Raw genomic sequence first — 22559 nt, 5'->3', positions numbered from 1 at the left:
AGGGTTTGGCATGCCCACACAGAGTCCGCTCTGGGCTGTGGGAGCCCTGGCCATGGTAAGTGAGAGTCAGCTTCCTCAGTCCAGGCTAAAGGGAGGCCTGTTTCCCTGCCTGGCCCAGCTGCTTCCTCTTAGACGTGTGCCTACCTTTCAGCCAGCTCTTGCACTCCTTCATCTCGCCTGTGAGGTAGCCCACTGCTTTGAAGAGGCTGATGCCCTCACGGCCTGCAGAGCCTCGACGGGCCACCCCGTTTTCTCTCTTTTTACTCCTTTCATTGCTTTTTTCAATTTTCACAATGTGGCTGTCTTCGCTGGATGACCGGAGATCCTTTCAGAAGAAGCCATGACAAGATGTCAAATAATAGAGCCTTCTGACAGAAGGGGTATTTAGGGGAAGATGTCAGATTTTTTGGTAAAGATAAAGGATCCGAGAAAAAAGGCTGAGACACATGCCCATAGTCTAATGCTGTCCAGACTGCCCCATGCAAGCCAGCTCTTCCCAGGACTCCTACACATTCTTCATAGCAGGGGTTCTTAACCTTTTTGTGCCATGGATCCCTTTGGTGAAGCCTATGGGTTTCTTACCAGAATAATGTTTCAAATGCATAAAGTAAATTAAACAGGATTAAAAAGGAAACAGGTAATATCAAAATGCAGTTATTGCAATATTAACTTATAAGTGTGATGGGTCTAATACTATTATAATTTCAAAGTAATGATGAGTAAATATATGGGATACCCTCACCCAAACTCAGAACAACTCTGTAAGGTCACAGCTCCAGAGCTCACCATAGCATCAGCTGAGGCTTTCATTGTGACTGTATCATAGTCTAACTTCTCTTTTGCCTACTTCTGTTGCCTTCACCCCTCAAGTATTAATCCCAGTAAACTTCTGATATGCAAACCTCCATCATAAAGTCTGATTTCCAGAAAACCCAATCTGGGATAATGACACAAAACCTCATGTATTGCTAATATGTTTGTTGTTCACTGCCTATTTTCATAATTGAAGGAAATGCTAAAGTTCATCTGAGGTTAGTGAAAATGAAGATTATTTCCCCCATCCAAATTCATAACCCCCTCAGTTATGAACATGAAGTCCTTGATCAGGAATCCTTGCTCTAGAGCTATACTGTCCAATACAGTAGCCACTAAGAGATGTGGCTATTGAGCTTTTGAACTGTGGGTAGTCTGAATTGAGATGCGCTCTATGTGGATCTCAAAGACTTAGTATGAACAAAGAATGTAAAATTTCTAAAAATATTTATATTGATTACACAGTGAAATAATATTTATTATACATATTAAGCTAAATAAAATATATATATTATTTAGATTAATTTCACCTGTGTTTTTTAAGCTTTTCAAATGTGGTTTCTAGAAAATTGAAACTCACACATAGCTCACATTGTATTTCTATTTGATACTGCTGGTCTGGAAATTTTGCTGGCCTCTTCTCTGCATCAAGACCTTAATGGTCCTGAGGATACCAGTGAAAAGAACAGAGTAAGCACATCCAAAAATTCCTTCCTCCATAAGAACAATGAGAACCCTGGCAAAACTTGTGCCTAAAGTGGTGGACAACAGTTGGGGCTAATTGAAAACCTTAAAAGGAATCAGGGAAAGAGATATCCAAAAGGGATCTTGAAAGCTTGGACCTATTCCTATGAATTGAGAAGGTCCTACATGTGCATAGGGTCATGCTCATGCTCAGGATGGTACATATGTGTGCTCCAGAAATAGCTGAGAGGACCCTAAGCATTCACTTCTGGCTGACTTTGGGTCTCTAATTGAACAGGAAGTGAAGGTTAAGGTAGATGTGTACACTACCTAGCTGAGTGTTGAAGGTGTGCCCAATACATACATACACACAGACCCCTTGGCAAAGACTGGGACACTTATTGGCCCAGGAATTTCACTCATTAGTTGACTACTAAGCAAATGCAGCAGAGATGTCAGGGGTTATAAAGCACAAAGAATACAGATTTATAGGATTAGTTCAGAAAAATCACCACAGAAATCAAACAACCAAAAACCTGGGGAGCGAAATAATACGATTTCCAGAGTTGCCACATTATATTATTTAAAATGTTCAGTTTTTAACAAAAACATTATAGAGCATGAAAAGGAACAAAGTATGACCCATATACAGGGAAAAATAGTCAATAGAAACTGTCCATGGGAAGCCCAGACATTAGATTTATTAGACAAAGACTTTAATCAGCTACATTAAATATATTCAAAGAATGGTGGAAACCATATTTAAAGAACTAAAGGAAAGTATAAGAATGATATCTGTCCAAATGGATAATATAAATAAAAAAAGAAATCATAAAAAAGAAATAAATAGAAATTCTGAACTTAAAAGGTACAATAATGGAAATGAAAAATTCACTAGAGGGGTTCACCAGCAGATTTAAGCAGTTAGAAGAAAGATCAGAAAACTCACTTAAAGAACTGTTAAGTGATTATCCAGTCTGAGGAATGGATAGAAAAAAGAATGAAGAAAAAGTAGACAGAGACTCAGAAACCTGTGGACAGAATCAAGTATGTTAGCGTATGCATAATGGGGATCCCAGAAGGAAAGGAGAGAGAGAAAAGGGCAGGAAAAAATATTTGAAGAAATAATGGCTGAAAACTTTCCAAAACCAAAAGTTGGTTCTTTGAAAAGATCGATAAAATCAATAAACATTTACTAGATTGGCCAAGGAAAAAAGCACGAATTCTCTATTAAAATCCAGAATGAACCTACCAACCTTACAGAAATAAAAAGAATTATAAGAGAACACTCTGAACTATTCTATACTAACAAATTAGATAACCTAGATGAAATGCATAAATTTCTAATAAGACAAACTATCATAACTGAATCACGAAGAAAAAATCTCTATAGATCTATAATAACTAAAGAGATTAAATCAATAATAAAAAATCTTTCCACAAAGAAAAGCCCACCCAGATGCCTTCACCAGTGAATTCTACCAAACTTTTAAAGAAGAATTAACACCAAGTTTCACAAACTCTTAAAAAAAATGAGTGAACACTTGCCAACAGATGTCACAAGAAAACTATAGACCAATATTTCTCATGAATACAGATGCAAAAATCCTTAACAAAATACTAGCAAACTAAATCTAGCATCACATAAAAATGATTATATACCATGATTCAGTGGGATTTGCCCCAGGTTTTCAAGGGTTGATCAAGATGCAAAAATCAATCAAAATAATGCAACATATTATTAGATATAGGACAAAAACAACATGACCATCTCAGTAGATCCAGAGAAAGCATTAGAAATAATCCAACACCCTTTCCTGATAAAAATACTCAGTATGCTAGGTATAGATGAGAACTTCCTCAAACCAATAAAAGGCATCTATGAAAACACATAGGTAGCACCATCCTAATGATGAGGTACTGAAAGCTGTCCCCATAGGACCAAGAACCAGACAACGATGTCTGCTCTCACCATTTCTATGCAACATTATACTCTAAATTCTCATCATGGCAATTAGGCAAGGAAAAAAAAGTCATCCAGATTAGAAAGAAGGTAGTTAATCTATCTCTATTTGCAGCTGGCATAATCTTTTACACAGAAAACTCTTACAGCATCCATCAAAAAATGATTAGAGTAAATGAATGAGTTTCAGCAAGGTTGTGGGATACAAGGCCAATACACAAAATCTGTTTTATTTTTATACACTAGCAATGAACATTCCAAAACTAAAATTAAGAAAACAATTTCACTTTCAATAGCATCAAAAATAATAAAATACTTAGGAATAAATTTAGCAAAGGAAGTGGAAGACTTGTATACTGCCAAATATAAAAATCATTGAAAGAAATTAAAGACCTAAATAAATGGAACGTTCTCTTGTGTTCATGGATTGGAAGATTTGATTTTGTTAAAAAGGCAATACTGGCCAAATCGATCTACAAATTCAACACAATCCCTATCAAAATCTCAACTGCCTGTTTTGAAGAAATTTACAAGCTTATCACAGGGGACCAAAAATAGACTAAACAATCTCTATAAAGAACAAAGTTGGAGGGCTCACACTTAATTTCTAGATTAACTACAAAGTTACAGTAACTTTGTACAGTAAGATTGTTGGTGAAAAGATAATCTACAGAGTAGGAGAAAATATTTGCTAATATATATATCTATTTGATATATGAAAGGTCTAGTATCCAGAATATATAAAGAATTTTTACAACTCAACAATAAAAAGACAGATAACCCAACTGAAAAACTGGCAAAGGATTTGAATACACATTTCTTCAAAGATCTACAAATGGCCAGAAAGCACATGAGAAGACACTCAGCATCAGTAGTCATTAGGGAAAGTCTAATCAAAATCACAATGAGATGTCACTTCACCACTGAGATGGTTATAATAGATAATAACAAATTTTGGCAAAGGTGTGGAGAGATTGGAACCTTCACACATTGTTGGTTTTAAGGTTAAAATATTGCAAAGACTTTGGAAAACAGATTGGCAGTTCCTCGAAAGGTTAAACATAGAATTCCTCTATGACCCAGCAATTCCACTTGTATATACTCAAGAAAACTGAAAACATATGTCCACATGAAAACTTGTAAAGGAATGTTCATAGTAGCATTATTCATAATAGCCTGAAAGGGGAAACAATCCATGTATCAAGTGACTGACAATAGATAAGCAAAATGTGGTATATCCATGCAATGGACTACTATTTGGCAATAAAAACTAAGAGAGTACTGAATGGTGCTCTACCATGGATGAAACTTCACTATGCTAAGTGAAAGAAGCCAGTCACAAAAGGCTACATATTATATGATTCCTTTTATATGGAAACTATATAATAGGCAAACCCATGGGATAGAAGATTAGTGGTCACAGGGTCTGGAGGAAGGGGAAAATGGGGAATGAATGCTAATAGGTACAAGAGTTTCTTTTTGGGATGATGAAAATATTCTGGGATTAGATAGTGGTGATAGTGTTGATTTAGTACAACTGTGGGAATATACTAACAACTACTGAAATGTATTCTTTAAAAGGGTAAATTTTACGGTATTTGAATTACATCTTATTAAAAATAAATGCTTAACGGTCTTGTGTCCCTCCCCTCTGTATCACCTGCTAGCCAGTCTACGTGTGCTGCTGTGTCCAAGGGGGCGAACGGCCTGCGTTTTAACAGGGGCCTTCCTTTTGGAGACAGTAGGTAGTCAAGGGAGCAGGGGAATGATTTCAGAGACTGGTGAGCAGGCTGGTGTGTGAACATGTGTATTCTTTCCCTGACCTGCAAGTCCTGCCTCACACAGAGCCACACACTGTCCACGGCCAAGTTGTCCTGATTGTGGGGTAACCGTGAGTCGACTGGGGGAAGAACCTCCACAGAATATATGAAGTGCATTGGGGAGCCAGGGAAGCAGAGTCTTTCACTACCTTTCTTCCTTCCTCTTCCTACAACTCTTAAAACATCCTGGAAGGAACATTCCTTACCTTTTCTTCAGGCATTTCCAGGAGAGGCAGGGCTGGGTGTGTGTCCTGGGGGCTGGAGGGTGAACTGGGGCTGGTAAACTCTGACTCGTAGAGTTTGCGTCTGCTGGATAGAGGATCTGTCAGGAGAGGGCTGTTGTGGGTGTCAGGCATCTCTTTTGGGGGGTGGCTGCTCATCTATCATGCAACTGAAAGAAGAAAATTGAGTCAGACTGGAGCCCAGAAAGACTTGCCAAGGCTGGACTGTGGAATTAGGAGGCCTGAGGTCTGTTCCGAGGCGGTGAGCAATACCCTCCACGGGACCTACTGCTCCAGCAGCCTGTGCTCCCACAGGGGCTCGGGGCTACTCCTCCACTCATCTCACCTTTACCTTACAAAATTGCCCCATTCTTGCAAGTCCAGTAGAAAGTCCACTTCAGCTGTGAAGACTTCCCAGGCCTCCCACTTAGAATGGCTGTCTCTCTTTTTCTGATCACTGGAATATGTTTATCTTTCCATTTCATATTACCCATTGGACTATCTTCTATGGTAGTTAGTTTACATGTATGTTTCCCTTGATGAATACACACAGATCCAAGTTTTCCAGCCATGTGCGGGCTTAAGAGAAACTCATTTTCCTCATTGCTGTGGAGATTTTATTCCTTACTTCCAGTCCCTCTTCTCTCCCCACTGCCTTTCCAGGTATATTCTTGAATGTTCTATGGGAAGGATGGAGGTCCTTTCCTCTCTATGTGGCCTCCCTTACCTTTCTCCAGCACTGCCAGGGCTAACACCAGGGCTTCCTTTGGGCAGCCTCCCCCAAAGCCCTCTGTTTTCTGGTTCAGTCTGGCTTCCCCTGGCTGTGATTCTCTCCCTCCCACCTAGTCACTTTAGCTGTTCTTCTTACACCCCTCCAGCTCACTAACATCTTTATTTTATTGTTGTGTGTTTTTTTTTTTTTTGAGAGATGGTTTTGGAAATGTACACAATATCCTCTCTATATGAAGACACAAAGTGTCTTCTCAATGAATGGCGGCTTTTCTTATTATTTGCATTATTCTTAATATTGTTACCTATGAAGTACGGGGGGAGTAAAGAGGTCTGGCGGTCAAGGCAACTGTGTAACCATGGGGGAGTCACTCTCCATTCTTGGCCTCAGTTTCTTTATCTATTACATGAGAGGCTGGAGTTTCTAGTATCTCTTCTTGCATTTAAACATTCCAGGATCTCGTTCTGTGAGCTCTTAGGAAAGTTGTAGGCTGAGAGAGAATCCGATTAACAACTTCATGTGTCTCTAAATTCTGGAAGTTCATGGAGAGAGCCAATAAGATTTTATTCATGAACCTTTAAGAAATACCTAGGAACTTGAAGCTTGGGAAATAGTAATTTCAGAATACAAAGGCATTTCTCCTTCATACCACAGATAATTAACTTCTCTAATTCCTTATTTAAGGGGCAGCACAAATCAAGGATTCAAAATATATCTTCATGTCCACTTCTCCAATAAATCCGAATTAGACATGCCCACTTCTCAGATTTCTCCACCAAGCCATGGAGCACAGAGTAGCCAAAATGGTCATATTAGCAGCCGAATCCACTCAAGTCAGTTTCTTGCTTAAAACACTTCAAAGCCTTCAGATTAAAAATAGCTTCTTTAACATGGTGCCTAAGGCTCTACTTTACTGTGCCTAGAAGATATCTAGCTCTTTCCTACCTCAGGGCCTTTGAAAATGCTGGTCATCTGCTTGGAAGTCCTCACTTTTTACCTGCTTAACTCCTACTCTTCTTTCAGGCTTTCTCTCAATTATTACTTGTCAGAGAAACCTTCCCAGACTTCCACCCCCACTCCCATATGTTTCCCTGTCATACACTCTAAGGCGACCCAGTGTTTTTCTTTAGAACACTTTTTTTTTGCATCAAGCAATGCTGGATTTACTTGCATATTTATTTGTATAGCATCTATCTCTCCATAGAACTTCAGAAGATGGATGAGGACGATCACTCTCTTCATTCTGTTTATTTGCAGTATCTCTAACTCCTAGTACAGTGCTTGGCACAAAAAAAGTATGTGCTCAATAAATAGTTGAGGGAAGGAAGTACAAGGGGAAGAAGAAGGAAGAACTGGTAAGCAATTCTTCTACAGTGGTAAACTCTTCCCTGGAGAACTTAAAAATCACAGTGGATCTCAGGAGTGGCGAGTGGTTTAATAAAGGCAAGGGACTGCCACCAGCCCTGCACTTTCAGAATACAGAATCCTAGGCCATAGCTAGCACCTAGCCTCACTCACAGGAGGAGCACATTAAACCATAGTTGATTTTTAGCATGGGCCTACAAACATCATTCAGAGTCCACTGACTCTTCTTTCTGCTACTGCCACCGCTCTGGAATGGGGGTCCTGGCTTCTATTCTCTGCCTGCTGGTGAGGTTTCAGAGAGGGTGGGTATACTGCGTGTGGGAGGGCCATGCCTGGAAAGGTTTAGGAGAGAAAAAACCCCAGAAGCCTGGATCCTGCATGTTCCTCTCCGATGCACTCTCTCCCTCCAGTGGCAGAGAGGCAATGTAGCATCCCTCATCCCTTGGTCTAAAATTCCTTCTAAGCAATCCAGATGAAAAGTGAGGGCCAATTAGATATCTAGACACGTGATCTGCGGGGCACCACATATCTGGATGAGCTAGAAACATGATGGAAAGAATGTGCGTTAAAATCAGTGGCTGTGAAATTAATTAAAAATCCAGATGGATAATAAAAACAACTCCCCCCAAACATATTTCATGGATTTTTAAAATCCTATCAGCTGTAGGATGCATCACTATTTTATGTCTCACCAACAAAGAAGGAAACACTGCCAGTTATAATTGTAATATGTCATCAATTTTAATTAGCATTCTGAGGTCTGGAATGTTAAAATATGAAAACAACATACTTCATAAAATCAAGGAAATACATTGGCGCTTTTAGTGATGGGCTCAAGTGTATAGGCAGGAGTTGAGAATGGGTATGTCCAGTAATTATTTTTTTTAGTAAACATGAAAATATTTATATTTATTTTTTGATGACAAAACTGTGTATACACTGTGAGTTTTAAGAACGAGGATGGTTGCTGTGTTCATTTCTGTGTTTGTACTACTCAACAGAGAGCCTGGTACATAAATCCTCAATACATGTGTTTTGCTTTACTTATTTTTTTTTCTTTTTAAGCTAGTTTTTTTTTTTCTTTTTTTTTTGAAAACTTGGTTCTTACCTTTTTCCCCCAGTATATGTTTAATGAGTGACGGAGAGAATGAATGAAGGACTGAACAAGGGAAACACTCTCCAATGTACTCTCCGAAAAGAACACGTCCTCCTCTACTTTTGAGCCCTTTCTGTGTGTAGAGCAGCATTCCCATTTATTGACGGAGAAATCGAGGGCTAGAAAAGCAAAAGAGCATGCCGCCTCTCGCGCGTCTGCAGCTTCCTGCGCGTTCGGAAGCCAGCTTGCCACACTGTCGCGGGGCTGGGCACAGCTGGCGGACACGGAGCAGGGGGATCGGGTGGCCCCTCAGCCCCACGTCCAGACCCTCGCCAGCCGGTGTTCTATTTCACGAGCCTCAGCAGGAACCACGTGCTTTAGCCTCCTCTAGGGAACACAGCGTTCCTTCGCCGTGGGAATGTTTATCCTGTTTAAATGGGGGAATTTTGGCTTGGGGGTCGGGTGAGGCGTGCAGCAAAGATGGCTTTGTGAAGAGACGGTCACTGTCTGGAGAGCTGCGGGGCGGAGGCGCGGAGCTTCACGCTTTCTGCCACTAGGGGCTCTGTTTTCTTATCTTTAAAAGGCAATGCATGATTCTTAAAGGACTGAAGTTGCTGATTGGGCTCCTGGCACGTAGTAGGCGCTCCTGACTTTTAGTTTCCCCTCTTCTTGAGCTCCCAAATTGTAGGGAAAGCTGGCTAGAGCAACAGGATGAAGTACACTCCGGCTTGTCAGAAACAGAACGCCTTTCAAAAGTTTCCATAAGGCGTCGGCCACTTGTTAAAACTGGACAGTGAAATTCCTGCCTGAGCCACGTTCCGTCTGAAGACAGCAGCCCTCAGAGTCCGTTCCCAGCTCAGCCCTGAGCCAGTACGTTAAACCAGCTTCCAAGAACACATAATTATCTGCTTGGCGAGCTCGCACTCCCCTTGGCTGCCCACACCGCCTCTTCTCCCTCAGAAATCTGAGCAAAAAGGGCCTCTTGGATCAGCCCCCATCCCTCCAAAGCCAGCCCTCGCACCTCCCGCAAGGGGGCTCCAAAACCAGACTGGCTCCTTCCCCCTCTTTGTAGGAATCCTGTGTTGAGAACCTACTGTGTGCCTTGGGGCTGTCCTGTCAGGAATGGAGCTGAAAGGCCCAGGCTCTGCCTGAAAAGAGCCCATGGTTGAGGGGCAGGAAGAGAAGAGTGAAGAGCCACGTCGGGGGCCTGAGTGGAAAGTGCAATGGCAGAGGGTATGCAGTGTAGAAGAGACTGGCACCCGGGCTCTCAGGGTAGGACTCTGCTGGTCATGCCACAGGGAGCAGCACTCTAAGGTCAAGGAAGTGCCAAGGAAGGACATGGGTTGTGGTGGGAACTCCCTGCTGGAGGTGGGGAGGGGTGTCAGCGGGCGATGGAAGGACAAGCTGGCGCATCAGAAGCCAAAGGAGGAGAGTTCTCAGTCCCTATATTTGGACCTCGATTCTTCTTCCAAAGTTCGAAAAACATGGCTTCTAATTCTATTGTCCTATTTTTTACCATCTTCTCTTAAAGACCATCAGTGGAAATAAAAACCCTGCCCAAGCCCAATGAACTGAGGCTTGTGCTTGGCTGTGTTATCTGAGTGGCTCCCATCTATTAGTGTGGTCAGTGCTCTCCCCTCCGAGGTCTCCTGGGTTTAAGTATAAAAGTGAACTAGACTTCAGGCCTGGATCTAAGATGGCCTCATTCATGTCATGTTCTTACCAGCTGAGTTATTGAAGTTGTAGCAGCACTGGAGAAGGACAAGTGATTAGCAGATTCTTCAAATTATCTGTTCATTGGATTAATTTTGTCCTGAGACCCCATGATTGAATAAAAGAAGAGTTTCTACCATTTTCTATAATCTTAGGATGGAAAGGGAATCTCTTTGCCATCTCTCAAATGATGAAGAAAGCCACTTTGTAGAACCTCTGACAGATGGAGAGTCAGATTCTGTTGGCTGGTATCCCACTCCTCCATGAGTCAGGCTGTTCTTATTAGGAACAGCTCTGCTTACTCGAAACCCTTGCAACTATTGAGCTGGCACTGACTGCCTGGGACTTTTACCCATTGCTGGTTTCAGTTCTTCCCCCATATCTGATGAGGGCATGTCAGCTCCCTTTTCCACATGACAGCACTTCAGAGATTGAGCCTAAGCCTTCCCTTCTCCAGGGCACACTTCTTGATTTCCCTTTGGTCTTGCTTACAAGTCAAGGCCCCTGGACTCTCTGCCATCTTGCCACTGGGTCACATGGGAGCAGGATCCAAGGCAGAGCCATCATTTTAAGGGACCTTGCTGAGTTAGGTTGGGTTTCTGGAGCTAGGAGCTATGTGGAGGGATAAGTAGGCAGACAGCTGCTAAAAGGGAGAAATCGGGTGTACGGGGCCAGGTGCTTGGTCAGGCTGCCCAGAGTGGGGATAGAATAGGCCCATGGGCTGGTGGATCACACCAGAGGGAGGTCAGGGAGGGGAGGAAGCCAGGAGAGGTGTTGGCGTTGGATGGTGACCGCAGGGAAAGAGAGGAAGTGGGCCCATCAGCAACTGAGCTAAGATGAGAGGTGCTGTTCTCAGGGCTGGGTTGTGTAAGAGGTTGGCCAAGTCTGCCTTTTAATGGGGTGGCTCAGAGCTTTTCTTGGCAGTTCTAGCCCAAGGAGTCCGATCTGGGCTGAGAGGAGCCTGACTCACTGGGGCAAGAGGTCAGGCTGGGTGGGGCAGGAGTCAGGAGTCAGTGCAGCCTCCTCTGGGCCATCTGCAGGCTGTCTGGGTTAGAGAAGGGCTGGTAGCCTGCAGGCCTGGGGCTACATCTTTCTGAGTTCTCCCGAAGGGCCAGGGCTAGGGCACAGCAGCTGAATTTGTCTAGGGCCTGCCAGGGGACCTTTGAGTCTCAGAGGAAAGGCTATGAGAAGGTTTTACCTGCAGCACCGGCCATGGGGAAGGAGGTTGGTGGTAAGGAGCCAGACCTCCTTTGACGCACCTCCCTAGATGTTAGCTTGTGTCTGGAAGGACATTCAGAGAGGGTTGCTACACGCTTCTCAGTTGCCACTTTCCCAACACACTTTTCAAGTGGGGTGAGCTTTGCTGTTCTGCATTTTGAGCCTCCCATCCCATCATCAGCAAACACCGAGGTGCTTTTAAATTTTTCAAGCACCCCTGTCTGGATGAGGCCATTTTCTCCCTTTGGGCCAGGCTCTCCCCCACCAGGTCAGCTCGTAGCTGGTCTCTTCAACATCAGGCTTCCCCATTCCTCTCCATCTGGCCACTGATGCTGGATAAAAAATCGTAATGTGCTCTTTGGTCATGCCACTGCTCACGAACCCTCCAAGGCACTCCCTGTCTATTCCCTTGCTGCTTGACTGGACCAATTTCACCTTCTGGGCATGAACCTAGGACCCAGGGGTTGGCTGAGGTACAGGGCTCAGTGAAGAGGCTTCCTGGAATGCTAATTGTCCTTGATGGGAAATAGTAGAGGATACTCTTTTTATGTTTAAGCAGGCCCAGATTATAAAGGAGTCGAATTCACATGTTTTTATCTTTGAAATAATTTCTGGGAAGAAATTTTGAGGTTGTAGGTGGCTGCTGTGGGCTGAGTTTCCAAACCACTGAGGGCAATGTGTGTCTTCTGCTCCTCAGCTGGACCCACTCAGGGGAAGGGTAAAGAAGCCTGAAGACAGCAGCTATTCTCCCTCTTCCAAGTGTCTGCAGTCTCCTCTGGCCGGTGTTATGGTTAGGATCTCTTTCCAGTGCAGTGGACACTCATCCTGCCCCCACTCCCACACTCAACCACACCAGAAGCTTCCTTGAGGTGACTTTGGGTAATGTTATTGACTAGACCAGGACTACCTGGGTTCAAATCCTGGCTTCTCCATTTACTAGCTGTGCATCCTTGGGCAAGCTCCACAACTTCTCTGTGTCATGGTTTGTTCATCTGTGGGGTGACAATAGTAATAGTACCCACCTTAGAGGGCTGATTTAGAAGAGAGTGTACGCAAGGTGCTTCTTTCAGTGCCTAGTGCATAATAAGAGGCCAATGAGCATTAGCTCTTTTTACATTGCTGTTGGTATTTGCATGTGTGTGTGTCTGAACATATTGAAGCCTAGCAACCAAGAAGGCTTTCAGCATGTGAGTGCTGAATGAAGTGGTGCTAAGGGGATTAGGTTTTGTATTCTTCTCATGTGAGTGTCCATGATGAGGGTGAGACATAGGCTCAGCCATTTGGGGGTTGGATGGGCAAGGAGCTGAAATGAGTTCTGCTTGGTCTTGGCAGTTGACGTTGCCCAGTTGGGATGTCCCAGGCACTTTATATTGCAACAAACTGAGTTACCTACCTGGGCAGCCCATCCAGCCTGCTCCCTGCTCACTTCTTTCCCTGAGCTCTGGGCATTTCTCTGTGTTGACCTTGGGCTGGGAGAGATGCAGGTCTCAGAGTGACCACCTATGAGCAGAGGCTGGGAGAGCAGACCCCAAGTGAGACCCTTTCCTACTGAGAGCTCTTCATCTGTTCTCTGTCATTGTTATTTACCCCCATCGCATCTCTATGGGGCAACTCGGGGCCCCTTTAGGGCCATTTCCTTATTTTTCTCACAGGCACATAGTAGGTACTCAACAAATATCTGATGATTTGAGTGCAGTGTTCACTGGGGGATTGGAGATGATGAACTCTGCAAATTCTTGACTGTTTTGAACCTGTATACAGGTAATATTTCGTACTTCACAAAGCACTTTCCCTTCTAGAGCTCATTTGTTTCCTTGAACAACCAGTGTTGGGGGAAGGGGACGTGGTGTTTTTCTTCTCACTTCACAGGCCTGGAGAAGTGAGGGTGCCTGTCTGAAGTCACACAGGGAGCTGACAAAGGAGCTAGAACTAATGCTAAGGCTCGCCCCTGACGCTCGCGCCCAGGCCTCCTCTGCAGCACCATCAATCCCTTGCTCTGGACCCTGAGGATTTCTCTCCCCTTTCATGCAATGACCACAGACTATCAGGCCTTTGTCTCCCCTTGGAGCCTGGTTTTATGTCATTTGATTTTCGGGTCTTTGGAGTCAATGCATGCAAACACATGCCTCCTTTCAGGAACCGGATCATGGTGTAAAGCAGGTGTGACCTGGGGTCGTGTGTGGCCCCAGGGACACAGCTCATCTACACTTGACCTCTCCAAGGACTTAGTTTGGCTTATCCTTTAGGTCCTTGAGCCACCCCCTTCCTTTTCAACAGAACCTTGATGACTTTTCTAAAAGTGTTTGTTTTCTAAAAGTGACACTGATTTGAAATGGGGAGGCAGGGCTGTCCCCAGGAGGCTGTGGAAATTGGGACAGATCCCAATAGGCGCTGTCTCTGTGGCCTTTGATTCAGATAAAAACTCAGAGTCAGATTAAGATCAAAGGTACTCTTGGTAGGAAAAAGGGCATTGCAGACAAGATGGAGGTGCTTAGAGGAGGGTGAAGAGTGGTGCTGTGTGTTTGGGGGAGGGGGTATGAACGCGCTGGTGTTAAATCTCAGGTCTTTCTTAAGCACCAGCCCAAGGACCACCAGGGCTGGGCTCTCCTAGTCCATAGTCCTGGTGTGGCCCATCCTCCTGGCCTGAAATGGCTGTTCTCAGCACAATGCCACTTGCTCAGGAGTGAATACAGGCATGGCTTTCCCCAGTAAACCTGCAGTCTTTCAAAACTGGCCTCACGTAATGAACTTTCTGCAGATGATAAACCCCAAGCCACCCTTTAAGCCTGACTTGGTGGAAAACTGACCAGTGGATGGGTCGTAGGTGATGTTGCCCCTTTGCTGTGGAGCTGTGGGTTCTGGGGAGAGTAGAGTTAGATGAAAGTGAACCTCTGTGTGTGGTCACACAGGGTCAGCCTGGAAGTCAGCAGTGATGCAATTAGAGAACTTTAGAGAGTTCATCTTTCCCAAAATATGTCCCTCCCTGTCCTGTCAACAAGGGCTCAAATGCACTGTGGGGGAGGGGGGGCACACGCTCTTTTTGTTTCACCTGTTATGACCATCCTGATGGGTTTTGCTCATTAACACTCCCCTCCACTTCTTTTGGATGTTCTCAAGAAAGACCCATCTTCAGGGATTTCACAAGTCTTGTTTCCAGAACAACTTCTCCTTCCCTTCAGCTGAATCTGAATGCTCCCGCCTTTAAAACCTCTTGACTGTACCCTGTCATCATCATCTTAGGGAACTTTAAAGAATGCTGGTGCCTGACTCCCATGCCCAGGGATTCTGATCAAATTGGTCTGGGGTATGGCCCAGACATTGGGATTTTAAAAAGCTCCCCAAGTGATTATTATGTGCAGCCATGATTGAGAATCACAGACCCAAATCTTTGTTTAGACTTTAGATGTTCTTGCTGCACACATTTTCCACCCTTGTTAACCAAGGTGAAGGCTGATGAACAGCAGTGTTGGTCTCACCTGGGAGCTTTTAGAAATTCAGTATCTTGGCTCCATCCCCAGGACCAGAATCTGCATTTGAACAAGACCCCCAGGTGATTCCTGGTCCATTAAGTCTGAGAAGCACAGGTGAAGGGGACTGACTGGGCAGGGATTGCTGAGAGGTGGCCTGCAGGTGTGCAGAGCTACAGGAAGAGAGGCACCAGGTGAGGGCCAGGAAAAGACCTTCACTCATTTGAGAACTTTTACTTAGTGGTCAAAGCACTCAGTTAACAAGCAAAACCAGATTAGATATAGCAACAGCAAAACCCAACCAAAACAAAAAGTTAGATTTATGACTTTAATTAAATAGCGTTTACATTCTCCAGATGAAAGGAGGTGGCAAACATCCAGTCTTTTTCAATGTGTGCCTCTGCCTGTGAAAACTGAATCCCTGCTTTTCACACAACCTGCCCAGGGTCATAGCAACTGCATGCTTCTGAGGAAGCTACTTGTAGATGGTGCACAATTTCAGAAATAAAAACGCACCATCTATGGAAATGGAGGCTCATTACATTGTTGACATATCTAAATAGAACACTCATCATTGCCTTCTAAGCCACAAGGCCAGAAAGAGGAGAGACAGATGAGTTGTTGATTTGTCCAGTCCTGAAGAGGGCAGAAGGATGGGCCCTTCTGGATGATGCTGGAGTGAATCGAAGTTCGAAGGCTTTTGTTCTGGCATGCTCATGGAACCTTGCTATGCTAAACTTCAATGCAGAATGCTGTGGGGGGTGCAGGAATGGAGAGCACAGGCCCAAACCATAGAAAATCAAATGATAAGCATGCGCATCTCTGAAGAGGAGAGAACAAAGCCCTGCCAGGACTGGTAAGGGAAATTTCATGGAGGTAGTGAGAAGAACTGACCCTTGAAAGGAAGTTCAATTGGGATTGGCAGGGAGGTGGGAAAAAGTAGAAGGATAGGGGAATTATAGATGGACACAAGAAAGAAGGGAAGGAGAAGGAGGAAAAAAGGAGTAAAAAAGGAGAGGAGAGAGGCAAAAATGAGAAGCAGCAACGCATGGGGAGAAGCTGGAGGGCACGTCAAAGATGTGCTGATGAGGAAGCAAACATGGCTAAAGAGGAGGTGGGAGGGAGACAGATGGATGCCCCTGGGCCACTTGTCCCTGCTCAGGAGGGGGCAATAGCCTTCAAGCTGCCAAAGACTCCAGGGGGAGGCCTCTGACCCCTCAGCCTTCTCTTCTTCCATTATGTCCTGTGAAGGATGGAGCAAGAACTGTCCTGTGAAGGATGGAGTAGCAACTCTAATGGATTGGATTTGTTCTATTCATTGCCCTGTGGCTCCTGGCAAACCAGCTGGATGGAGAAAGCTGTCCAAGAAGAAAAAGCACAGGGCACCTGGGGTGGAAATGGGAACTCAACAATTTACAAAATGAGCTTTCTTCAGATCCCCAAAGAAGCCACTTGGGGTTGCATTCATTTGGTATGAAGGAATGTATGCATTTTGGAAGTGGCTGGAGGCATTTGCCAAGATGCTTGTCCTCTGACTCTTCACAGCTTGACTGAGGTAATGGGAGAGATAAGTTGGCTATATTTAAACAGCCAAGACCGAAAAGATGGAATTTGCCTGGATATCAGTGGAAAATAAATTGTGCTTGTGAAACCTCTGAAGATGTGTTTTCTTGAGAGTATCTGAAAGGAGGGTGAGTGTTGATGAGAAAAGCCCACTGGGATGGTCACAATGGGTAGAACATAACAAGGGCATCGAACTGGGAGTCCAGCCAACTCTGCCGAATTCCAGCTCTGCAGCCTACCCCCCTCCCACCCCTGTGTGATGTTGGGCACGGATCCCTCCTCCCCCATGAAGGAGGGCTCATCATAATGACCTCCTAAAGTGACACGCAGAGGGCCTAGTGTGCTACCTTGTGTGCAGTAGGTGACAACAAATGTCAGTCTTACCTACTGCCCCCCATCTTTTATGGAGTTGTTCACAAGCTCTGAAAACTTCAACTACCAGAATGGATATGTTGATGTAAATACCTAGGAAGGTTAGTCTTCCTGAAACACCAAATTCTTCATGACAGATTCAGAATCAGATACCATTCATTCATTCAAAATTATTTGTTGAGCATCTACTATATGCTAGTTACTGGGGATTCAATGGTGAGCAAGAAGCATCTCTTTTTGAGCTAATGGAACTGAGAGTAAACTGTAAATGCCCAGGGATGCATTTGCAGTCGTTTCCAGTGGAGGGTGAGATTAGGTGGAGATGAAGGTGGAAATGAGGGGGCATCTAGTATTTACTAGGCGAAGGCCAAGGAAGCGAAACACCCTGCAATAGGCAGGACAAGCCTATATAACGGGATTATTTCATTCAAAATGCTCAGTGAAAAACCCTGGTAGACCTTGGATGGAAAAAGTCATGAAAATAAAAAACCTGCCTGTTGGCATAAAGATTGTTTAATGCTCTTTTCCAAGACTCACTTTTAGGAGATCTCTGAGTGGGGCGTTAAGGGATCCTGTGTCCTGTTTCTTTCTGTTTTTTACATTTTACAGGCACATCCCTTTTCTCCTAGGGCCTTTACTTCCACGTAATGACTGTGTTGCTTTTCTTTGGTAATGCTCCTTATTCCTTCCTACATATGACTGATGCAACTGACTGTGAACTATGGGGAAATGGGAGGTGAATAGGTTTCCAGGAGTTACAGGTCCTCTTGGTCAGAGATTGCCTCTACAAGGGATCCATGTCTGGTTAGGGCAGCTGATGGAGATCACAGATTTGGGATCACAGATGTGGGCACAGCTAATTTTGGTCTAAACCCATTGTCTTTCACTTCATTAAGTCTATACTTTAACTCGCTGAGACTAGAAGCAGGTAGTGTACCCTCCTTTAAAACTGATGGTCCCTCTGTAAAATCTCCAAGGGCTACCAAGACTTTAAGATATAAAGATTTAGGGATATGCCTTAAAATAATATGAAAATACACTCTACCAAATAACCATATTCTTCATATTTAAATCTTTATCATTTTCATAAAATTGTACATATTCAATGTGAAACTTCAGCTATTGGAGAGTATACAGAAGAGAGCAAAAATTTATACCTATTGCCTAAATATGAAAATGGCCATCATAAACTTTGGCAAACTACCCTTCCAGACACCTCTCCATGCATATTCACAAGTAGAAAAGGAAATGGACAAAAATACTTTTCTGGAAAGAGGATCATGCCATATGAGCTATTTTTTAAAATTAAAGTATTATATATAATTTTACCTGAATTTATGAAATGAAAAATGAAAATGACTTAAAATGAAACAAAAGAAACTGTTAAATGTCAGATAAATGTTTAATCATTGTGGAAAGTATTTTTAGTTTTTATAACCCCTTAAGGCTAAGAACAAAGAAAACTATTTTGAAAAAAAATTAAGAATTTTGTATCTTAAAAAATTCCAGTTTTGCTGTTTATGCAGTATTGATTGTCTCCTCATTACAAAAAAATGAGAAAATTGGTTTTCTTCTATTTTATCAATTTTGATTCGTTTTATTCTTATTATTACTTACTTTGTTAAGGTTTATACTATTTCATTTTATCTTTAAGTAATAAATCAGAGTTGCATCTATCTATCTATCCGCCATTAATCACCTATCTCCCTATTTATCTATCATCTATGTATCTATATATCTATGGAGAGAGATAGGGAGAGGAGATAAAGGAATGTATGTTCTATATTAAAGGAATTCAGTACCCAACCCCAGTTCTTTTATCATAATTCACATATCCTTAGGTTTGTTATTATCACACACACATACAGGTAATACATAATTCATATTCATATTTTAAAGAAAATCTTGTAGGTGCTGTATCCCTTGAGTAAATGCATGGTTGGAAATGTCTATTTGTTCCTTAAAGGACAAATTCATTCATTCTTCATGTATTTACCAATATCTGAGTGGTACACTTTAGACTCCAGAACTGAAATGTTGATAAAGCAAAGAGTTACTCTAAAGATTTCTGTTGGGGATGGAATCATGTCCCCCACAAAAGGCATATTCAGGTCCCAAGCCCTGTCCTGTAGGTATGAACCCATTTGTACATAGGACCTTTGAGGATGATATTAGTTAAGGTGTGCCCAAACTGAATGGGGGTGGGCCTTAATCCAATATGGCTAAGGTCTTTATAAACAAAGGAAATTGGACACGGAGGGAGGAAGCCATGGGGAGAAGCAAGAAACTGGAAGTCAATGGAATCCAGAAGAGATAGGAGAAGATGTCGCCATGGGCATTGCCGTGGCAGTTTGAATTTGGTGAGTTCTAAACAGGTTATGTTCTTGAACTAGTTTTTTCCTAAGGGTGTGGTATCCTTTGATTGCATTAGATTCACTTTAGATAACTTTGTTAGATTGCTTTTAATTGGACTACATCAGTGACGTGTGATGCAGGTTGAGTCTCTGCCCGCTTGCTGGGTCTTATATAAACGGAGACAGAGAGAGAGAGAGAGAGAGAGAGAGAGAGAGAGAGAGAGAGACATGGGAGAAATGAAGCCAGCATTTTTGATCTGACCAGAAGAGAGAGAGGACTCCAGGTTCTCATACAGCTGCAGAAAGGCAGCGAAGCTCTGAGAGGCTCGAGGAGATGAGGCCCAGCCTGATTGCCGTGTGGCAGGATACCAGGATTGGTTGCTGACTTTGATGAGAAAGCATCTCTGATGGTGCCTTGATTTAGATATTTCACAGTCTTGGAACAGTAAGTTTTTATCCAAATAAAATCCCCATTACAAAATCCAACCCATTTCTATTACTTTGCATTGGTAGCCCTTTGGCAAATTAAGCCAATTGAAAAAAAGCCAAGGAACCCCGAAGAAAATACTGACCCAGGGAAGAAGCAAGCCATCTAACCTTTGAAACCATGAGCCAATAAAATCTTGTTGTTAAGCCAACCCATTTTATGATATTTGTTTTAGCAGTTGAGAGACTAAAACAATGTTGCATTGAGATAGTCAAAATCCCTTCTAAATTGTAATAACTGGAAGAGCTAATTAATAGGCAATTATTACCAGTGGTAGCCAGTTTCTAAGGTGGTCCCCAATGATCCTTGCTTCCTGGTATTCACAGAGGTAGCCTGTGTAACCAAAGGACATTGTAGATAGGCTGGAATGTGACTTCTGAGGCTAGATTACAAAAGACACACTTAAGCCTTGCTCTGGGGGAAATTGCTGCTATTCTGTGAGAACTTTCAAGCAGCCTTATGGAGAGGTCTTCTTGCTGAGGAACTGAGACCTGCTGCAACAACCAGCATTCAACCTTACAGTCATGTAAGTAAGTCACCTTGAGGGTGGATCCTCCAGCCCAGTCAAGCCTTCAGGTGACAGCAACCTCAGCTGACACCTTAACTGCAATCTCATGAGAGACCCTGAGCTAGAACCACCCAACTATGCTGTTTTTGAATTCCTGGTCAAAGATATTGTGAGATAATAAATGCTTATTATTGTTTTCAGTTGCTAAGTTTTGGGCATTTTGCTACACATCAATAGATAACAGTACATTAACTCTTATCATCAAGGATCAGGTTAGCCAGTCTTTTAGCAGAGACCCAGAGAGGAATATTTTTTGTGTAGGAAAGGGTTCTTGGGAAGGAAGGAACTGATAGTGATTGAGTACCTACTACATGCTAGGTACCCATGTTATCTTATTTCATCCTCATAACAACCATGGGGAAGAGTGTAAAGCAGGGGTTTCCTAAACTTTTTTGTTCCATGGGCAAAAACCATGGACCTCTTACTAATTCCACACTATATTGTGTATTATTTAATAACTATATCACACCTGCACCAACACATCCTCATAAGAATAATGTTTTTTTTTGAATTTCTATTCAAGTTCATGGACCCCTTGTTAAGAACCCTTGGTGTAAAGGGTAATTGTCTACCTATTTGCAGGCAGTCTGCTGCCAAAGGGGGACTACAGAGCATGTAAAAAAATATCTTTTGGCCTCATACTTTTGCAGGGAATTAGTTTCTTCTTGGTTGAGTTTCATGGGGCAGAAACAACTCTTGTGGAATAAACCCTGATTGGGGATTAATTTGTAAGACACAGCCACTCTGCTAATTGAGGAACATATATGTCCAACTCCATGGTTCACCCTGTGGGCACATACCAGAGAAATATCAACAATATTGCCTCCAAGGAGGCTTAATGCAGAGACAACACTTAAATGCATGGAAAAAAATCAGAAAGCAAAGTAAGAGGATTTTGAAAGAGGTAAAGAGCACTGTTAGTTACTTAGTTGACCATCCTTGCCAAAGACTTCTTATTTGAAAGGCTTGTAGCCTGGATGGATGTGGAATACATAATCTCTGTCCTCTAGGAATGAAGGAATAGTGGTAAGCATAAAAATGGGGTAGGGGGTATTATGTGGAAACGTCCTCTGGTGGAACCTGTAGCTTGGCTTGCTCAACTCTTCTTCTTGGATCCCTTACCATATCTAAGAGGCTGGAAAGCTAAAAATCAAATTGCTCAGTATCCCTTGCAGTTAGAGTTTTAGAATGAGATCAGATTTTGCCTGTTATATGTACTTAGGCAAAACATGGCAGATGGAAGTAAAGCAGAAGACTTCTTCCTGACCATTTGACTGTTTCCTGATGGAAGTAAGGTTATGGGCATGTGAAGGTTTTCTGCCACTCATTTTTTGGTCACTAGCTTTGAGGGATTTGAGAGGTAGTAGCTATAGCAATTTACTAATTCTGGTTTCCTGATTCCTGGGTTTACAGCCACAGTGGTGGGTTCTTGAGTTCAGTAGCTTCAGTGGTAGCCTCAGAGGTTGTAGCTCTTCCGGTGGATCAGTTTTGTATTGTAATTTCTGTCCCGGAATAATTTCTGACCCACTCTAGATTAGCCTCCTACAACCATGTCCCCAGTTTTGTAAATGTCTAAATTCTGGTATTAAATCCCTTCTTGCTTAAAATACTTGTTATGGTTTCTTTTTTTTGTGATGAACCCTGAGAGATAGATGTCATAGGAAGGGAAAGAGACAATGTTGTACGAGATCAGGGCAGGGGAGGGCAAGAGAGGGATACTTTTGGAGGAGATAAATGTTTAACATAAAGGAGTAAAGATTTCAAACATCCCAGAAGGAGAGATGAAGGTTCCCTGGTGGGAATGATTAAACTGCCTGTTACTCCTTTCCCCAAATTGGTACTTCCCTATTGCCTTTCACTCTCCAGCTGGATGGGTCACGGTATTTATTAAGGCCTGAATTTGAATGAATGTGTAGTCGGAGTTTCTGTTTGTTGTCATGGAGAAATGTGTTATTTCAATTTGAGAGTCAAGACTAATAAAACAGATTTTCATGGAGCCCCCTCATGGAGTCTGCAAAGATAAACGACCTGGAGCAGAACATGCTCTTCCTCTCCCATCGCCTCCCTTCATTATCCTGCTGGAAACGGCAGGCTGCTGTCCCATGTCCAGTTTCTGATCACCTAT

The 22559-nt window shown here is 43.0% G+C and overlaps 1 protein-coding gene across 1 annotated transcript in view; it reads right to left on the bottom strand.

The window, feature by feature from the left end:
* The window catches only part of SLC14A2 (solute carrier family 14 member 2), a 237694-nt gene that overhangs the window by 71537 nt on the left and 143598 nt on the right, over positions 1-22559 (bottom strand). The window contains exons 2-3 of the mRNA XM_023586396.2: positions 5487-5671; positions 145-325 (exon numbers count right to left, since the gene is read on the bottom strand). Of these exons, the coding sequence (XP_023442164.1) occupies positions 145-325; positions 5487-5660 (355 nt within the window). The 5' untranslated portion in view covers positions 5661-5671. The remainder of the gene's footprint in view (positions 1-144; positions 326-5486; positions 5672-22559) is intronic.

Source organism: Dasypus novemcinctus, chromosome 16 (assembly GCF_030445035.2).
Source record: "Dasypus novemcinctus isolate mDasNov1 chromosome 16, mDasNov1.1.hap2, whole genome shotgun sequence".
NCBI lineage: Eukaryota > Metazoa > Chordata > Mammalia > Cingulata > Dasypodidae > Dasypus > Dasypus novemcinctus.
The sequence above is the reverse complement of the archived record's forward strand: the minus strand, read 5'-3'. Positions and strand labels throughout refer to the sequence as shown.